At 40.8% G+C, this 19,761-nt stretch overlaps 2 protein-coding genes across 9 annotated transcripts in view; one reads left to right on the forward strand and one right to left on the reverse strand.

Annotated features, from left to right (window-relative positions):
• Window positions 1-12,930, reverse strand: part of BRCA1 (BRCA1 DNA repair associated) — a 58,317-nt gene extending 45,387 nt beyond the window's left edge. For all 5 annotated transcript variants that reach the window (XM_047093520.1, XM_047093519.1, XM_047093518.1 and 2 more), the window contains exons 1-2: window positions 12,088-12,930; window positions 4,377-4,430 (exon numbers count right to left, since the gene is read on the reverse strand). In XM_047093520.1, the coding sequence (XP_046949476.1) occupies window positions 4,377-4,430; window positions 12,088-12,167 (134 nt within the window). In that variant the 5' untranslated portion in view covers window positions 12,168-12,930. The remainder of the gene's footprint in view (window positions 1-4,376; window positions 4,431-12,087) is intronic.
• A 601-nt stretch (window positions 12,931-13,531) lies between these two features.
• Window positions 13,532-19,761, forward strand: part of NBR1 (NBR1 autophagy cargo receptor) — a 28,373-nt gene continuing 22,143 nt past the window's right edge. The window contains exons 1-2 of one of the 4 annotated variants that reach the window (XM_047093404.1): window positions 13,532-13,672; window positions 17,696-17,806. In XM_047093404.1, coding sequence (XP_046949360.1) covers window positions 17,705-17,806 — 102 coding nt within the window. In that variant the 5' untranslated portion in view covers window positions 13,532-13,672; window positions 17,696-17,704. Of the gene's footprint in view, window positions 13,990-14,238; window positions 14,344-17,695; window positions 17,807-19,761 lie in introns of those variants that run through there. The other 3 variants (XM_047093405.1, XM_047093402.1, XM_047093403.1) reach the window with 3 other exon arrangements.

Genomic DNA, 19,761 nt, shown 5'->3' on the forward strand with positions numbered 1-19,761 from the left:
TATTTTATATTCACAGATGTGGTATCTGGCATAACCAAGTGGCTCACTAGCAGTCTAAGGAATGAAGAAGGTGCCAGCCTTCTGGGACAGTTGGGTTGTTAGACCGGCTCTGGAGAACAATTTTGTTGGTTATCTCAGACAATGAATATGGCTAAGAAGACATGAACACATGCACCATATTCTAATAAGTTTGCTTCCTTAAAAACAAAGAAACAACAACAACAAAAAAACAACTCTTGCCATTGACTGGTGGTGTCTGTAAAGATCTAACGTTCCCTTAGGACAAAGACAAAAGACTCAGAGGAAAAAGAGGTAGAAAGGAAATAAAGGAAAAAGAGCAGTAGAGATTGCTGTGGGGATGGTAGTTAAAAGTAGGGGTTCACTCATACCACTGATATTTACTAAATGTCCAGTACTGTGTTAGATGCAAGGGATTCAGTGGAAAAGCAAAATAAAATCCTTGCAATCATGAAAAACAGAATATTCCGGTGAGGGAGGTGACTGGGGGAGGGAGCAGACATTGGCAGTGAAAAGAACCACGAAAGAAGAGATTAAGGGAGCTGAAAAAGCAGTAGGAATGGTGAACCAGCAGACACAGACAGCACTGCTTACTGGCCGTGTCCTTGAATGTGCAGTGCCCTCTCTTAATCTACACAACAACCGTGATGTATTATCTCCATTTTACAGTACAGATTTGCCCCAGAACACACAGTAATCAAGTGGTGAAGGTGATACTGGATCAGGACTGAATTGCAGCAAGGTCCACAGTCTTTCTACCAGAGAAAGTGAATGTAGTAGGTATGGTCAAGGACACCAGGGCCTTTCTTCACCTATACAGATGCTTAACGACAACTCTATAGTATAGGGGACAGGGGTGTCAAAATCCTTCCGGTATTGTATATAAATTCCCTTTAAAGAGCCACAGACTAGGCTACCACTCCTCGAGAAGATGCAAATCCTACCTATACTCTACCATAATGGTCCTAGGAGGCATCAGTGAATTACACTGGCAAATGGTACAATTAAACAATTCATAGTAGGGATAGGGAGGGAATTTCCTGAACAGAGTACTGCAGAATACAGTAGCTAAGCCATAGTGACCAGCTAAGTTACAGAGTGTTGTAGCCTGTACAATAATTACATAAATAACGCAGGGGAAGTAGTTAAGTAGAAATCAACTAAGATACAGGTTCCGATTTTTCCTTAACGCTAGAAAAAGAACAGATTCTTCATGGTTGTTAACTAAAAAGAGAAAATGAACTTGTATATGACTTGAAAAGACTCAGTTAAGGAAAGAACCAACAGGCCAATAGAATACTGGCATATCTTTGAGGGCTGAGAAGAATTTGTTAAATTCTGTTTTAGAGCTTTGGGGAATCTATGTGATACACCAACTGAATGAGAACACATACAAAAGTTCTGCATGAGGTTCTCAATAAAAATGTCTGAGACAAGTATGGGGCTTTTTTTTTTTTTTTTTAAGATTTCAAGTAATCTTCACACCCAACAGGAGGCTTGAACTCACAACCCTGAGACCAACAGTCATGTGCTCCACCGAATAAGCCAACCAGGCACCCCAAGTTTCTGGCTTCTTGAATTTCTAAAGTCCAATGCTTAAGGAAAGACAATACATTAAAATTTTTTTTCTTTAACGTTTACTCATTTTTGAGAGAGAGATAGAGTGTGAGCGGGGGACAGGCAGAGAGAGAGGGAGACACAGAATCCGAAGCAGAGCTGAAGTTGGACGCTTAATCAACTGAGCCATCCAGGTGCCCCAAGACAATATATTTTTTAAGGAAATGTAGTATGTTTTCTGAAGGGTGGCTTCAGATTTTTAAAGCTGATAAAAACCAGTAAAATCACAGTGGCACAAACTAATCTGGGGGACTTTCAGAGTATTCATTCTCTTTTCCTTTTTTCATTATTTTACTTTATTTTTTATTTTTTAAAATTTACATCCAAATTAGTTAGCATAGTGAAACAATGATTTCAGGAGTAGATTCCTTAATGCCCCTTGCCCATTTAGCCCATTCTCCCTCCCACAACCCCTCCAGTAACCCTCAGTTTGTTCTCCATATTTATGAGTCTCTTCTGTTTTGTCCCCCTCCCTGTTTTTATATTATTTTTGCTTCCCTTCCCTTACGTTCATCTGTTTTGTCTCTTAAAGTCCTCATATGAGTGAAGTCATATGATTTTTGTCTTTCCCTGACTAATTTCACTTAGCATAATACCCTCCAGTTCCATCCACGTAGTTGCAAATGGCAAGATTTCATTCTTTTTGATACTCCATTGTACATATATCCCACACCTTCTTTATCCATTCATCTGTTGATGGACATTTGGGCTCTTTCCATACTTGGGCTATTGTTGATAGTGCTGCTATAAACATGGGGGTGCATGTGTCCCTTCGAAACAGCACCTGTATCCCGTGGATAAATGCCTAGTAGTGCAATTGCTCGGTTGTAGGGTAGTTCTATTTTTAGTTTTTTGAGGAACCTCCATACTGTTTTCCAGAGTGGCTGCACCAGCTTGCATTCCCATTTCTTTTTTTTTTTTTTTAATGTTTATTTTTGAGACAGAGAGACAGAGCACGAGTGGGGGAGAGGCAGAAAGAAAAGGAGACACAGAATTTGAAGCAGGCTCCAGGCTCCGAGCTGTCACACAGAGACCAACATGGGGCTCGAACTCATGAACCATGAGATCATGACCTGAGCCAAAGTCCGACACTCAATCAACTGAGCTACCCAGGTGCCCCAAATACTGGGACTTTTAAATTTTGTTTTACAAAAGTATCAATCTACAAAGAAACCAGTTTTATACCACGATAGTTTGATAAGCTTCTCTCTAGGGGCCACAAAACTAAAAATCCTCAAAGCAGAGTGATAAAGCTGTGCTGCCTTGGCACCTGACAGGGAGAAGGGCCTGGGGAATCAGAAGGAAACTCATGGGAGCAGACCAGTGGGGTGGTGTGGGAAAGGGGTGAAGGGCAATAGGAATGGGCTCTGGATCCCAGCTGGGACAGATGAATGGGAAGAATAAGGCAGAATTCAGAGGAAGGAAGGGGCCTGCCAGACTTGAGTTTGCATATCCCTCCAGGGGAACAGGTTTCCTTCAGCTTCAGCCAGCCCTCTTTATCTTTATCTCAGAAGCACTTCACATTTTTTAGGTTATGGAAACATTCTAAGAATCTGATTAAAATTATGGACTATCTTTCCTAGGAAACTGCACATGTCTATAGCTTTTAATATAATTAAACTTAAAACTGAATATAATTCTAGGAAATTCATGAAAACCATTCATGAATCCCAAGTTAAGAAGTCCTGAATTAAAAAATTCCTGAGGAGACACCTGGCTGGCTCAGTTGGTAGAGCATATGACTCGATCTTAGGGTTTAAGTTTGAGCCCCACGATGGGTAAAGAGATGGAGGAAAGGGGGAAGCAGGGGTTTGCGGGTAGGAGGGAAATACACATCATATAACCATTTGTGCTAGTAAACTCATTACCATGGACATGCCTTGTTTTTCCGATCAAAAAGGAAAAAAATACCCAAAAACAAATTAGTTGGCATTCAGGGCAAGTCTCAATCACAGCTTAACAACAGGGAGAGGAGAGAACCCCTCGTTTTACCAAATTGCCTACCAAACGTTTTCCCAAATTCTTTCATCAAAAAACATTTTAGGGGTGCCTGGGTGGCTGTTAGTTAAGTGTCCGACTCTTGATTTAGGCTCAGGTTATGATCTCACAACTGTGAGATCATCCCCTGTGTCGGGCTCCACACTGGGCCTGGAGCCTATTTAAGGTTCTCACTCTCCCTCTGCCCCCTCCCCCCCCAACACCCACGCTCTAGCTCATCAAATAAACAAACAAACATTTTCAAGAGGCAAGATCCTTAAAAATGTAAATATAATTCCAATCATTGGTATGCATGAATTTCAGCCTAAAAATAAACTGGTATCAGATCCTTTCCTATCTTCACAAGGATTATGAAGCAGGCAAAAACATAGCACCTAAGAAGGGAGAAAGCAGAGGGACAAACAGAAAGAAATAACAGTAAAGGAGAAACAGGGAAAGCTGGAACACAATTTGCTTATTGCACAATCGCTTGCAATCTGCCTCCACCCATGGACACAAAAACAAACAGCTGTTCAAAATGATTTCACATCCCACGAGATAAATGTGCCAATATTTTCCCAAGAACTATGGTTACAACCAACTTCCAGTGACTTTCTAAGTACTCTGAGGCAGAATGAAGCAGAGTTAGATTTTTCTTTTTCACTTAACTGGAGTAGCAAAAGCTTGTACAAAGTTAGGTATTTCCTATGTTGTGAATAAGCGCAAAAGCTAATAATGGAGCCACATAAAACATTCGAACTTACTTGCAAAATATGTGATCACACTTTGTGGAAACAGGCTCTTTGATCAACTCCAGACTAGAAGGATACAAAAAATAAGAAATGAGGCTCGATAATTCATTTCAAAATAAATATAATCTTGGTAAAGAAGTTCAACTTTAAGTTGCTATAACTAAGTCAAAGTAAGGCTTTAAGTTCATTTCATAAATATTTATTAAATGTCTGCTGTGCTAGGAGCCAAAAATACAGCAGAAAACAGGATCCTTCCCTCCTGAGCTTCCAGATACCAAAACAGAATATATTACTCTAGTCAACACTCTATATTACATTATCTTATTATTATTATTACTATTATTATCTTTAGCATTTAAAAGATTAGCTGACATTGCTCCATTATTAATAAGTTTTCACCAATACACTTTTTTGAGCTATCTTTGTGAGGAAACATCCTATATATATCTTACCTAAACTTTAAGCTCTACAAAGACAAAAAACTTCTTGTATTTCTTTTGGATTCCCTCACAGCACTTTTTTCACATGTGACTACCTTTTTATTTTAAATTTATTATTTTCTTTTAATTTAAAGTAATCTCTACATCCAACATGGAACTCAAACTCAGGACCCAGAGATCAAGAGTTGCATGCTCTACTGACTGAGCCAGACAGGCGCCGCTTAAATTTCTTAGTATGGAAAATTTCAAGCATTTACACAAATAAAATAGTAAAATGAACTCCCTGTACCATCACTCAGTTACAACAATTTTTGACTTAAAGCCAGTCTTATATACACACCAGTACCCACTCAAGGCCCAGATTATTTTTTTTTAAGTTTATTTATTTATTCTGAGAGAAAGAGAGAGTGGGGAGGGGCAGAGAGAGAAAGGAAGAGAGAGAGAATCCCAAGCAGGCTCCACACTGAAAGTGTGGAGCCCAATGAGGGGCTTGAACTCACAAATCTATGAGATCTTGACCTGAGCCAAAATCAAGAATCGCTCACTTAACCCACTGAGCCACCCAAGCACCCATGAGCTCAGATTACTTTAAAATAAATTCCAAGAGGGGTGCATGGGTGGCTCAGTTAAGCACCAACTTCGGCTCAGGTCATGATCTCACAGTTTGTGAGTTTGAGCCCCATGTCAGGTTCTCTGCTGTCAGCATAGAGCCCGTTTCAAATTCTCTGTTTCCCTCTCTCTGCCCCTCCCCTGCTCACGCACGTGCACTCACACGCGTGTGTGCTCTCTCTCTCTCCAAAATAAACATTAAAAATATTTATAAATTAATTCTAGGAATCATTCATTTCAATTATAAATATTTCAAAACAAAGTTTTTAAAAAATAAAGATCTTTTCAAGATGACCATGAAACCATTACTCTTAAAAAAATAATTTCCCTTATACCATCTAATATGTAATACTCCAATTTCCCTCATTATCCCTTAAAATTTAATAATTAAATCTGTTTAGATCAGGATTCAAATCAGATCCATACATTGCATTTGGCTGGTATATCTTGTCTTTTTTTTTTTTTTTAATGTTTTTTATATTGAGAAAGAGAGAGAGAGAGAAAGAGAGATCATAAGTGGGGGAGGGGCAGAGAGAGAGAGGGAGACACAGGATCTGAAGCAGGCTCCAGGATGTGCTCGCTTCGGCAGCACATATACTGAAGCAGGCTCCAGGTTCCAAGCTGTCAGCTCACAGCACGACTCGGGGCTCGAACTCACAAACTGGGAGATCATGACATGAACCAAAGCCACCCAGGCACCCCTCAAATGTCTTTTAATCTGTAGATTTTCCCTTCCTTTTTTCCCCTTGTCATTTATTTTAAGAAGTATGTCAGCTGAGGGTGCCTGGGTGGCTCAGTTGGTTGAGTGTCTGACTCTTGGTTTCAGCTCAGGTCATGATCTCACAGTTCGTGAGTTCAAGCCCCGCGTAGGGCTCCACACTGACAGTGTGGAGCCAGTGTGGAGCCGGCTTGGAATTCTCTCTCTCCTTCTCTCTCTCTCTCCCTCTCTCTCCCCTGCTCATTCTCTCTATCAAAATAAATAAATAAAAAGAAAAAAAATTTTAAAAAGTACATCAATACATCATTCGATCCACATCATTTCCCTCATTCTGGATTTTACTGATCGTAACCCTATGATATGGTTTAGCATGTTCCTCTTGCCTCTATTTCCTATAAACTAGACTTACAGGCTCGATCAATTCAGGTTTGGTTTTTTTGGCAAGAACACTTTACAGGTGGCACTTTTATTATGTCACTTCAGGAGGTACATGATGCTTGGCTTGTGATCACTTTGTAAAAAGAATGTAACAAACACTGAAGAAAATTTAGAAAATAAAAAACAAGCTTAGAAAACGATTAAAATTTTGAGAAAAGAAAATTGGTCACCCAAATTCCCATCCTTGTGGGTCCATTCACAAAATCTTTCTTATTTTCTAGAAAATCTTAAGATCTTCTTGAGACTCTTTCATTTATTAATAGAACAAATGTTCATTGGGCACCTACCGTATACAAGTACTGTTCCTGGGGATGTGACATACAGCAGTGGACAAAACAAAGCCTGTCCTCATAGAACTTTCATTTTAGCTGTGGTAGATAGTTAATTGAGAATTAAACAAGAACATAGGAGAATAAGGGCTAGAAATATGGGGCGCCTGGGTGGCGCAGTCGGTTAAGCGTCCGACTTCAGCCAGGTCGCGATCTCGAGGTCCGTGAGTTCGAGCCCCGCGTCAGGCTCTGGGCTAACGGCTCAGAGCCTGGAGCCTGTTTCCAATTCTGTGTCTCCCTCTCTCTCTGCCCCTCCCCCGTTCATGCTCTGTCTCTCTCTGTCCCAAAAATAAATAAACGTTGAAAAAAAAAATTTTTTTTAAATAAAAAAATAAATAAATAAATAAAAATAAAGCTCAGTAACAGGAATAGGGAGTGCTGGGGTGGGAGATCTATACAGAGTGATCAGGAAAGGCCTGATTGAGGTGACATTGGCAGACAGTTGCATGTGAGGAAACAAGCTGTGCAACAATTGGGAGAAGAACATTCCAGCAGAGGGAGCAGAGAAGGCCGACTCTGAGCAGGACCATGCCTGGTGTTTTTGAAGGACAGTGAGCAGGCCTGCAGGGGAAGCGCTAGAAGAGCTCGGAGAGGCAGCCAGGAGCCTGAGCAGGTAGAAACCTATAGGCAATTTTAAGTTTTTATCTTTTATTCTGAACGAGAGCTTTAGCAACGGATTTCTGGTACAGTTCAGCCAGGACATCAAAAAACAGGTAACCTGTGTGTGACAAGAATGTGGGTCTTTTCATTAAATGTTAACTTTTTAGAAAAGGATCACAAGAAAAGCTGGGGGACAATAGTCTCGTTGTGAAAGGTTTGGTAACACAACTCTTGTGATCATGGGGCTTCTGACGCAACACAGGGTAACGGAGGAAAGAGTATCAGAGTAAGTCAGAAGGCCAGGTTTCTACTATCAGTTCCCTTTTTTATTAGCAGAGTGACCTCAGGCCAAGCCCTCGACCTGAACATCAGGTTCCTTCTCTGTCACCCACTCTACCAGTCTCTTTAGGTTATTGTCAGAATAAAAGTAAACGCTACTTGGGAAAATGTTCACAACCTGAGATGACTTCTATCAATGTGAGAATTATTATCCGGACCTAATGTGATTTTAAAAAGAAAACCACCCAACAAAGAGAACTCGATTTGCTACTAAATCACTATTCCTCAGATAAGCTACATATCAAAGAAATTCTCGGCAAAGGCGAAATTGGATTTAGCTATGATGCCAGATGGCTTTCATTCTCACCACTGCCTCAATTCTGAAATAATTATGTTTCAGCATGGTAATTATGAGCCAAGCTATACAAACATACTGTAAACACAAACTTTAAACGGATGAAAACTCCAATATGTAAAAAGGTAATGACTGTTGAAAAAAACCTTGAAAAGGGAATGGGAATAAATAGAAAAAAGTCAGTCCTCTTTTAGATCCTGATGAAAGTGAATGTTCACTATAAAGATGATTCAAATATTTTATTATTTTTTAAGTTTATTTTGAGAGAGAGTGTGCATGGGAGGGGCAGAGAGAGACAGAGAGAGACAGAGACTGAGAGAGAGGAGAGTCGAAAGAATCCCAAGCAGGTTCTCAACTGTCAGCGTGGGGCTCAGTTTCACCAATGAGATCATGACCTGAGCCAAAATCCAGAGTTTGACAACTTAAGTGATTGAGCCACCCAGGTGCCCCTCAGATATTGTAAACACTTTTCGACTCAGGCAATTTAGACCTCCTGCATATTTGCTTTTGGGCTTCTGACATGGGTAAGTGATTGGAAAAAGAAGCTAGGTTAGGGTTGAAAAACCACCACCACCCAGCAGGATACATATTTTAGCAAACTCTTCTGAAAGTCAAAAATTTTATATGGTCATGTGCAAAAGGTTAGAAAGAACTACTAATTATCAGAAGTAAATATCAATAACTTAGAGGTCAGCAGAAGTGGTTTTAGCTCAAAAGGCCTCAAAGAAGCTGGAAACCTATCCTCTAGCTACCCTCAATAATACTTTACAGTCACTATCAGGAATCATTTATTAAGACATAATGGCAAATTCTACTGTTCTAGCTAGGCACTGGTAAACAAACAACAGGGGCGCCTGAGTGGCTCAGTCAGTTAAGCATCGACTATTGATTTCAGCTCAGGTCATGATCTCACGGTTCATGACTTCAAGCCCCATGTAGGGCTCTGCACTGCAGCTTAGAGCCTGCTTGGGATTCTTTCTCTCCCTCTCTCTATGGCTCTTCCCCACTCATGCACATTTGTGTGTGTGTGTGTACTCTCTTCCTCTCAAAATAAATTTTAAAAACTTTAAAACAAACAAAAAGTGGAGTAGGTAGGATTCCCATCCTAGAACTTCCCCCGTGAACGAGTTTAAGGTTTAACAATGACCAGAATGAAAAGCTTTAGTTTAAAAACTTAAGTCCATTGCTAGTAGAAAATAGATCTTAAAAAATAACAAGGAGCCAGAAATAACAGGACGGCTAACTGAAAATGAAAATTTAGCACTAACTTTCATTCTTGTGTCTTTACTTTTTATGTATTTGAGTTTTTTAATTGATGGTTTAATTTGCCAGAGTGAGAAAGAACATTACATTTCTATAACTGAGTCCCATGGAAATGTAAAATAAATGGACCCAGATGCCACACTATTGAGGACTTTTTTGATCACTCTTTGTAATTATCATGAATAAGTTTTGCTTTTTCAAAAGCAATTTTTTTCTAGTTGTCATTTCCTGCTTCTCCGGCTCTGATGATTCATAAAGTAGGCTATAAATCTCATTTAGCTCTTGTTTTTATTTAGATGAAATGTTGAGGGGCAAGGGAGAGGAGGTTTACTTATAAATCTTGTATCTCTCTGGAAACACAACTTGCATGTTCTTTAATTTTATTTACTTGACTCCAAATATGAAAAACAACTTTACGAAGCACAAAGGAAAATTTACTTGAATTTACTCTCCTTTATTGAAGGTAAGGGGCAACAGGTGCAGCTTTCCAATTTATTTTTTGAATGTTTACCCACCACTAACCATCACCATATTAAAACCCATTAAACTAACAAAGAACCAATTTAATTAATGTTAATTAATATTTAATACCTTCAACAAACGTTTACTGAGTGGCTACTATGTCCCAGGTATATAACTACTAAGGATATGGAAGTAAATAAAACAAAAATTCCTGCCTTCGTGGAGTTTAAACTCTGTAAGGGTAGAGAAAAAGGATAAATTGTAAGGAATGTTAGATGGTAATAAGAACTATGGAGAAAAAAAAAACAGGAAAGGGAAATAAAGAGTGTGTTGGGGGTAAGGGTGTTTATTTTTTTTGAGAGAGAGAGAGAGTGTGCAAGTGAGCAAGGGGCAGAGAGAGAGAGAGAGAGAGAGAGACAGGAAGCAGGGCTCAAGCTCACCTGATATGGGACCCGAACTCACCAGCCGTGAGATCACGACCTGAGCCAAAGTCAGATGCTTAAGGACTGAGCCACCCAGGTGCCCCAGGTGTTACCATTTTAAATAGGGTTGTCTGGAAATGCCTCTGTGAAAAGGTGGTATTTCAGTCAAGATTTGTAAGCCACTCAATTATCAAGGGTAGAAAATTCCAGGCAGAGGGAAGAGCAAGCATAAAAGCTCAGAAGCAGGAGAGTATGTTCTAGTCTGAAGAAGAGTTAAGAGGCCAGAATGACCAGAGTAAAGAGAAGAAGAAAGATTCTAAATTTCCTTTCTGGCTTTTCACCAAGACATTCTGAGGTATGGTTTTTAAGTAGATTTAGTGACCACCATAGATATCACCTAGTGACTGCCTGGGGCTCATAACCTCTGGCAGCCAGTGAAGCGCATGAACGCCCTTCCAGAGTAATGCTTTTAAATGCATAAAATAAAAAATATAAAATTATACAAGAAACTAATTATATTGAAATATAGTTCTAGCCATAGGCCTCCAAATGTCATGAAGGGTCAGCAAGTTAAGAGCTCCTGAACTTTCTGGGGTGATGGAAATGTTACACAGATATATACAATGGTTAAAACTCATCGACTTGCACACTTAAGATCTCTACATTTCACTGTATGTAAATTATGCCTCGACTTAAAAAAAAAAAAAACCTTGAATATTCCTTGTTGTTGTTGTTGTTAATGTTTATTTATTTTGAGAGAGTGCATGGGGGTAAGCACAGGAGGGGCAGAGAAGGGGAGACAGAATTCCAAGCAGGCTCCATGCTGTCAGCCAGAGCCCAATGTGGGTTCAATCCCACAAACCACAAGATCACGCATGACCTGAGCTGAAATCAAGAGTCAGAGGCTTAACCGTGAGCGCCCCAGGCGTCCCAAAACCTTGAATATTCTAGTCCCCTCTTTATTTTATAGATGAAGAAAAACAAGCTCACTCAAAAAGTCAGAGACTTACCAAAGACTTTGATGATTCGCAGTATTCTTTTTTTTCTTTAAAGATTTTATTTTTAAGTAATCTCTACACCTAATGTGGGGCTTGAACTCAACCCCAAGATGAAGAGTGGAGATCAAGTGGGGCGCCTGGGTGGCTCAGTTGGTTGAGCATTTGACTTCGGCTCAGGTCTTGATCTCACAGTTTCTGAGTTTGAGCTCCGTATCAGTTTCGCTGCTGTCAACACAGAGCCCGCTTGGGATCCTCCGTACCCCTCTCTCTCTGCCCTCCCCTGCTCATGTTCTCTATCCCTCAAAAATAAATAAACATTAAAAAAAAAAGTGGAAATCAAGAGTCGCATGCTCTGTGGACTTCTTATTTAAATATACAGGACTAGTTCCAACTGGAGACCTACCCATTCACAAGCACCAATCATTGGTGATTTTATTTTGCCACTATTAACTATGCCCATTCCAAGTGATCTAGCTGTTTTTAGAGCCTGGATGAAAAGGCCACTTACTCCAAACCAGATCCCTACCCCAAAGTAGAACCAATCAAGACAGTCTGTGGGCTAGGAAAGATAGGGAGCTGAATGTGTTAAGGCAGTAAAAAGGGAAGGGGAGAAGCAGAGTGGAGAAAAAGGAGTAACTTTCTATATTCCCAAAGCTCTTGAGTTAAGAAAAGCAGCAACTTTTATAATTTAATTTTAATAGATAGTATAATTTTCTTCTCCTTAATATGTAAGGTGAATTCTACTTATTTGCATAGGATATAATCAAGAAAGGAAGAATCTCAAATTAAGAAACCCTTCTGTTGACTTACCAGATTGGACACTCTAAGATTTTCTGCATAGCATTAAGGACACTTTGTACTTCTTCAACACGATCTGCAGATAAATCCATTTCTCCCTGTTCCAATGAATTTTAAGGCATCAACTTAAATATATATGGATATACACACGCACAAGTCACTTTAAAAGATTTATAAGAACAGACTAGTTTCATTATATGTTGTTTTTAAATAAGAGAAACTTAAGACTGGAGTGCTTCAGGATCATACCAACCATAGAATTAATGACAAAAGCTTTATTTTTTAGATTCAAAATATTGTTTTTTGTAATTAAAGACCATTATTTTCTCTATTTTTTTCCCACATACAGCCTCCAACCACTTCCTTTTGGTGTATTCCTCTCTCCAAGAAAAAGAAAGCCACAGTGGGGTGACTGAGTGAGTGATGGTAGCCTCATATTTCTCCAATCACCTGGCTCCTTTCTTTGTCTTGTGTTTAAAACCAAACTCAAAAAACAAGACCAACACCAACCAACGCTCCCCACCCCTGCCCTTCGCCAGTGTTTCTCACTGGTCTGCATTCATCTCAGGATCCTCTTTAGGTACGATCATACCAGCAATATATGCGTGACTGCTGACGCCCCTCTACTTTCTTCTTGTCCCTTCTCAGAAACGCGTATGAAGCCAGTTCTTTCTTCAGGGCTCCCCCTCCCTCACAATCCACCCTCCTCCTATTCTCCGACACATTCCTGCTCCCTTTCCTCCTTCCTCAGGATACCCTTCTCACACACCCCAGCCCGTCTTTTTACACTATATATTCCCCTCGGGACACATTCCAGTTCCTGTCATCAGGATTCCCCCTCGGACACATCCTGCTCCCTCCCTTGTCCTCAGTGCCTCCCCCACCCCGGGACCCACAAGGCGCCCCCTCCCCAATTTCCCCAGACTTAACTTCTTAGGCTTCTCAGGTTCCACCCTCCGCCCGCCCCTGCCAGCCAGGTAATGCCCATCTTGTTCTTCCCCACTCTCTCCATACCTGTTTCCTGCCTGTCCCTCGGAGCACCCCTTGGGCCCTGTCCCTTCCGGCGAGCTCTCTCACCTTTACCCAGAGCAAAGCGTCGGGGCTTCCCGGGCCCAGGGCCCCACTTATATAAAAACCTCCCGGGCCGTCCTCAGTTCAGAAAAACCTCAGCGAGCTCTCGCCGCACAGTCGCACTTTCAATTTTTCTGTAATTCCCGCGCTTTCCTGTTGCCACGGAAACCGTCCGCGGCCGCTGAGCGAGAACCTCTCAGAATACGAGATCAAAACACGTTACGGAAGGGAGGAGCAGAAAGAGCCGAGAGTCTTTCCGGGCTCCCGATTGGTCATCCATTCTTCCCCGCGTTACGTAATTAGAAAGAGACGGAAGAGAAAGAATTCTCCCCCCACTTTTCTGTGAGGCCCCTGCCCCCTCACCTTACGCTTTCAGTTGCGGCTTATTACGTCACAAAGACTGCGGGACTAGGGTCGAAATCAGTACCTGAGGCCTGAATAGAAGCGCAAGATAGTGCCTGAAACATTCGCAAGAAGAGGCCCCGTTCCCTCCCCATTTCCGCCGCAATGAAAGTCTCCAGTTTAGGTAAATAAAAGGATTGTGTGGGGGGAAAACTACGATTTCCAGCATGCATTGCGGATCGAAAGGCCTTCGACCCAGTGTTCCTTGGAAACTGTAGTCTTATGGAGAGGCGCTTCCAACACCGGAAGCGGGCAAGAGTCTCACGGCAATCCAGTTGGCAGATTGAAGAGCTCTGTGCGCTTACGCACGTCAACAGATATGGATTGGAGTGTTAGGTTTTCACATCTTGAGAGCGGAGAATAGGCTAAAGAACCTACAAGTCCCAGGAAGACTACAATTCCCATCCAGCCCCGCAAGTCTCGGGCAAGGAGTCCACTAAGGTCAGTGACCTAAGGGAATGCAGTGGAAGCCGAATTTACCTGGGAAGGGGAAATGGGCCGCGGCCCACAATTGCGCACTTGTAGTTCCGCCCCTCTGCCCCAGTGTTTGTTGTTGTTGTGCTGTTATGGCTGCTGTTGCCCAGCCCCTGCCACGCATGCTCGGCCAATCAAGGGGGGTGGTACTTTTGAGAGACAGCTGTTAAGAGCCAATCATCTTGTCGGAAACTCAAACTGGGGACTAGGTCCTATTTCTATCCGCCATGTTAGATTCACCCCGCGGGGAGAGCAGCAGAGCTGGCAGCGAACGGCTTTTGCACTGGCCTCCGGCAGGCGCCCCCCGGGGGCGGGGAGCTGGTAAGGAAGTAGCGGCGGTTACAGAGGGGTGGGAGCACATCGCCACTGAGAGGGCTAGGGGAAGTTTACGGAAGGGATCCTGCAAAAGAGAAGGCGACTTTTTCCGTGTCTGGGGGCAGCCAGTCTTTTCAGTGACTGGATGAGAGAGCCGTTTGGGCCAGGGGGCCGAGGCGGCGGATACTTCCAGAGAGATGGGGGGGTCCGTGGCTCAGAACGCTCGGCATCTATTGATGGGAGGCTGAGACTCTCCAGCAGAAAGAGGGCCTAGGCAAAGAAAGCGAGATTCCTCAGGGGGTGGTAACACGGTCTTGGGGGCATGGAGTGCTAGGGAAACGATAACTGGAAGACAAGGATAAAGTCTGCAGGGAAAAAAAAAATGACAGTGCCCACACAGCCTCCCATCCCCATCCCCCTCCGCTTGTTGAGAACCTTGTAAAGATGTCTCCTTGGTCAGGGACCTCTGGTTTTGGAAAGGCACCGTTTTTCCTTTTTGTCAAACACCCAGCTATAGGTCACATGTTTTAACCCCCGGATTAATAGTCAGGCCTTTGGTGGAGACAGTAATCAAAGCTCAAGTTCCCAGGTCTGTTTCATTAAAGGGATTTTTGGTATCCTGAAAAATTTGACGTAGAGGAAAAGCTGACTTGTGCCAAGCAAAGGTGAGCCAGTGGCATGAACGTATAATAATGCCAGTTTTGAAAACTGAAGGCCTAGGACCCAGCCGTCTGACTTTACTGGCTTTAAAGCTACAAGGACAGATGGTGCTAACCATAGCTTTGGTATTTCAAGTTCAAGATTAATGCTCTTGCTGAAAGAATTTTCACATAAAAGCCAAACAGAAATAGGCAGTTCTTTATGAAGACCTGGGTATGGTCCAGCTAAGCTAGAATCCCCCACTTCCTGTTTTCTCTCATCAGCCTACCAGCTGGATGAGCTCCAAAGTATCTAAACTAATTTTGTGTATATAATTTGGAACAAGGGAGTTAGATTAGTTTCCTTCTGGACTCTCAAAAGTGTGGAAAGCATTTATGGGAAGTTGAAAAGTAAGAAGGTGATTCAGAATATCCACTTTTTGACTGACTGAATCAGTTACTTCATTTCCCAGATTTTTTTTTCTCCCCAAGAATCTGGGAAGTTGACCTGGGGAGGCATTCTGTCCAAATGTTAAGGACTCCAAGAATTGCATTCCATAAGAATGAATACTAGATGTCAGCAGATTGGTGCTAGAAACTGGGTTTGGTTTTTTTTTTTTTTTTTTGGTTGTGAACTTGACTGTAGGTAGAGACAAAAAATGGAAAAAATTGGAGGATGATTGGTTTTGAATTTAAAAAAAAAACCCAGATCCTCAGAAAGTTCGAAGTCCTCTTTTTAAAATGTTTATTTATGTTTGTTTTTTTGGAGAAAGAAAGAGAGAGAGAGAGAGAACATGCAAGCAAGGGAGGGCAGAGAGAGAGGAGGGAGAGGAAGAATCCCAAGCAGTCTCCACACTGTCAGCACAGAGCCTGACGTGGAGCTTGACCCTGTGAACTGTGAGATCATGATCTGAGTCGAAATCAAGAGTCAGATTCTTAACCCACTGAGCCACCCTGGCACTCCCAAAGTCCTTTTTAATGACACTCTCAATGTATTGTGGAAAAACAGGTCTATTTTGGCTTCTAAAGACTGATTTATTACAATAATTTTTGTGTTTGAGTAATGTTCTCAGAGAACTTGGACACACGTTTTTATTTGACCTATTTTACAGATTAAGGAACTGAAGCTCAGGTCAAATGACTTACTGTTTTGTACATGGCTAGTTATGTGTCAGAGCTGTGTCTGGAGCCCAGCTCTTCTCAGCCCTTTTGCTCCCTCACCATTACACTGCACATTCCTGAGACATAGTTGTTCATCTCCTTTCTCCATTTGCCTAGAGCAGAATCTGGTTCTTTGAAGAGATTTCTTAAAAGATTTGCTGATAAATATGTTTAAAAGATGACCTTTTTCATTACAACTTAGGTTCAGATTTTAGTAAACTATTTTTTCACAGAGTCATAAGAACAAAATCTAGAAGTCCCTGGGTGGCTCAGTCAATTGAGTGTCCAACTCTTGATTTTGGCTCAGGTCATGATCTCATTGTTTGTGGGTTCAAATCCCACATCAGTTTCCATGCGGATGGTGCAAAGCCTGCTTGGGATTCTCTCTCCTCCTCTCTCTGCCCCTCCCCCACATGTGCATGTGTGCAGGCTCTCTCTCCAAAATAAATAAATAAACTTAAATAATAATCTAACAACTCATCAGTAAATAAAATCCTTAATTAAAAACAACTGACCAGAATAGACATTAAATTATAGAATTGTTAACTTCTTAGGCATGATAATGGTATTGTGGTTATCTTTTCAAAAAGTCTTATTTTTTTAAGGGTTACATACTCGGTTATTTTATGGATGAAATAATGGCTGTCAAAATAATCCTATTGCTGTAACAAGATTAGTCCTGGGTTGATGATAATTATGGAAAATTCCTGATGGGTCCTTAGGAGTTCATTGTATATTAATCTTTATTCATTTGTATATGTTTAAATTTTCCCTTAATAGTTTTTTTTTTAATTATGGTACTATAGTTTGGTTAAAACATTAGTTAACTATGGTCAATCTGTATTGGGGGATTTGGGGACAATACAGAATTATAGACAAAATGACGATAGCTTTGAATTGTTTACTATAGTTATATGTCCATGACTGTCCACTTTTATGCATGAAATGTTCCATAAAAGAAAAAAAAAGTAAAATACAAAAACAAACAAACAAACAAAAAACACCACATGAACTTGGATGAAAGGTATTGACTGCTACCCCTGTGTAGTTTCTTGGCTAGTGTCTTGGCCTCTGAATTGTTAAAACTGATCTTAACAAAGAACCTGGGTTGCTCAATTTAGGAAAAGGCTGTTTTTCTAAGAAAAATGTAGAATGTTGCTTTCAAGCTATGAGAATGTAAATTCCCTGAGGGTAGAGACCTGTGGGTGTTCATCTTCATTGGTATCCTGCCATTAGTGGATATTCAGTAGTATCTATTGAATTAACTAATCATATAAAGTTCCATAAAATTCAAAAGAATTTTACAGCTGTTAGAGGATTTCTGTGGATGTGGCCAAAATTTATACTGTTTCAGCAAACGTTTAACAGTGAGATTTGTTTTAAGCTACCCACCAGGTTGTAAATAGCGTAAGAGCAGAGACATTGTGTTCTCATTCACTTCGGTGTCTTCCTAGCCTAACCCATATTAGGCCTTCACAAGTATTTGCTGAATGAATGCTTATGCAGTTTTATAGAACCCTTTCCACTGTTTTCTCTCTCACCCATCCTCTCAACTCTAGCCCCACAGCATGGAACCACAGGTTACTCTAAATGTGACTTTCAAAAATGAAACTCAAAGCTTTCTGGTTTCTGATCCAGAAAATACAACTTGGGCTGATGTTGAAGCTATGGTGAGTGTTACTTTGTTTCTCCATCTTTTAAGCCTAATTTTTCCAAAGATAGCAATTTTTAGCAATATTGTTTCATAGCTGTCATATTTACCTTTTCTAGGACTTTTGGAAAATTACTTTTGACAGGGGTTCAATATTCATGTAGGCGATGTTCTCCCCACCCCCAAGAGAATAAACAAATTCCTTAATTTGCAGCTAGACTTGGAAAACCTGTTAATTTTAGAAACAGTCTAAGGAATGAATTGGTGTGGCTTCCACCCTAACCAGGCCCCAGGGAAATGTTCTCCTGCCTGAGAGCAGATATGTTACTGTAGTTTGTGAACCAGCAAGGATATAACCTAAGTTTTGCAAGAGCTAATTGTTGTTATTGCTAGCTCAGAAGTCAAGTATCTAAAAGTTTAGCAAAGGGGCCCCAGGCTGGCTCAGTCAGCAGAATGTGTGACTCTGGATCTTGAGGTTGTGTTTTCAGGTGCCTAGTGGGGTGTAGAGATTGCTTAAAATTTTTTAAAGATCTTAAAAAAAAAAAGTTGAGCATGGGGCACCTGGGTGGCTCAGTCTGTTGAGCATCCAACTTCGGCTCAGGTCATGATCTCAGGGTTTGTGGGTTCGAGCCCCGTGTCAGGCTCTGTGCTGACAGCTTGGAGCCTGGAACCTGTTTCAGATTCTGTGTCTCCCTCTCTCCCTGCCCCTCCCTTGCTTGTGCTCTATCTCTATCTCTCAAAAATAAATAAAATATTAAAAAAAAAAAAGTTGAGCAGAAAAAACTCCCACAGGTGCTTAGCAGTTCATCTGTTCTTTTGTTGTTGTCAATGCCCTCCCTCCTCTTGGTTTGCCCTTTGTACTCTTCTGGTTTTTGTTTGCTTTGCAGTAGTGAATGTTTTACTTCCTGTGTAACTGTTTATCCAGCAAAACCCTTTGGTAAAAACCTGCTTTTATTTGGTTATGTGCTATGAAAACTAAAAAGAAAAATAAATGGTGGAAAGATTTCAAAAGATGATCTGAACTAGTCCTCTGTCTTCCAGCAAATATTTCTTTATTCTGGCCTAAACAGATGGTTATCCAGAAAGTTGGGGTGTTTGTCAAATGATCTGAAAATCAAACACAGTTATTTTTCTTTTTCTAGTAGTTAAATGAGTTGACAGCTTGCCTTTTTTCCTTACTGTAAATTTTAAATTATAAAAGTATAATATACATGCCTATTATAAGAAGTAAAACAATCCAAACACATACTAAGTAAAAGTTAATATCCCTCTGTTCATTTCTCTTCCATCCACTGTTCCCACCTCTTTGTTAACCATTGTTAACAGCCTTGGATATAGCTACCCACATTTTCCATGTTCATACAGATATCATCTTAGGAACATACTGTAAACATAATTCTGCAGCTTGCCTGTTTTCCCAGCAGGATGTTATAGACAGTTCTCAATGAATAGATAAGGATCCAGGGTCATCCTTTTTAAATCTATAGATTGTCCACAGTATTTTGGTGTTGTCATACCATAATTTAACCATTTCTAATTGAAAGATTGTTTCTAGGTTTTTTTTTAATTGAGATATAATTGCCATATAACATTATATTAGTTCCAGGTATATAGCATAATGACTGTAAATTTGTATATATTGCAAAATGATCACAATAAGTCTAGCTAACATCTGTCACCACGTGTAGTTAAAAAATTTTTTCTTGGGGCTCCTGGGTGGCTCAGTCGGCTAAGTGTCCGACTTCAGCTCAGGCCATGATCTTGCAGTTTGTGAGTTCGAGCCCCGCGTCGGGCTCTGTGCTGACAGCTCAGAGCCTGGAGCCTCCTTCGGATTCTGTGTCTCCCTCTCTCTCTGCCCCTCCCCAGCTCATGCTCTGTCTCTTTCTGTCTGTTAAAAATAAATAAACATTAAAAAAAAATTTATTAAAAAAAAATTTCTTATGATGAGAACTTCCTTAGCAACTTTCAAATATA

The sequence above is a fragment of the Lynx rufus genome, unplaced genomic scaffold (assembly GCF_022079265.1).
Source record: "Lynx rufus isolate CCGP_SWC_20201006 ecotype Redwood Valley unplaced genomic scaffold, mLynRuf1.p SCAF_34, whole genome shotgun sequence".
Classification (NCBI taxonomy): domain Eukaryota; kingdom Metazoa; phylum Chordata; class Mammalia; order Carnivora; family Felidae; genus Lynx; species Lynx rufus.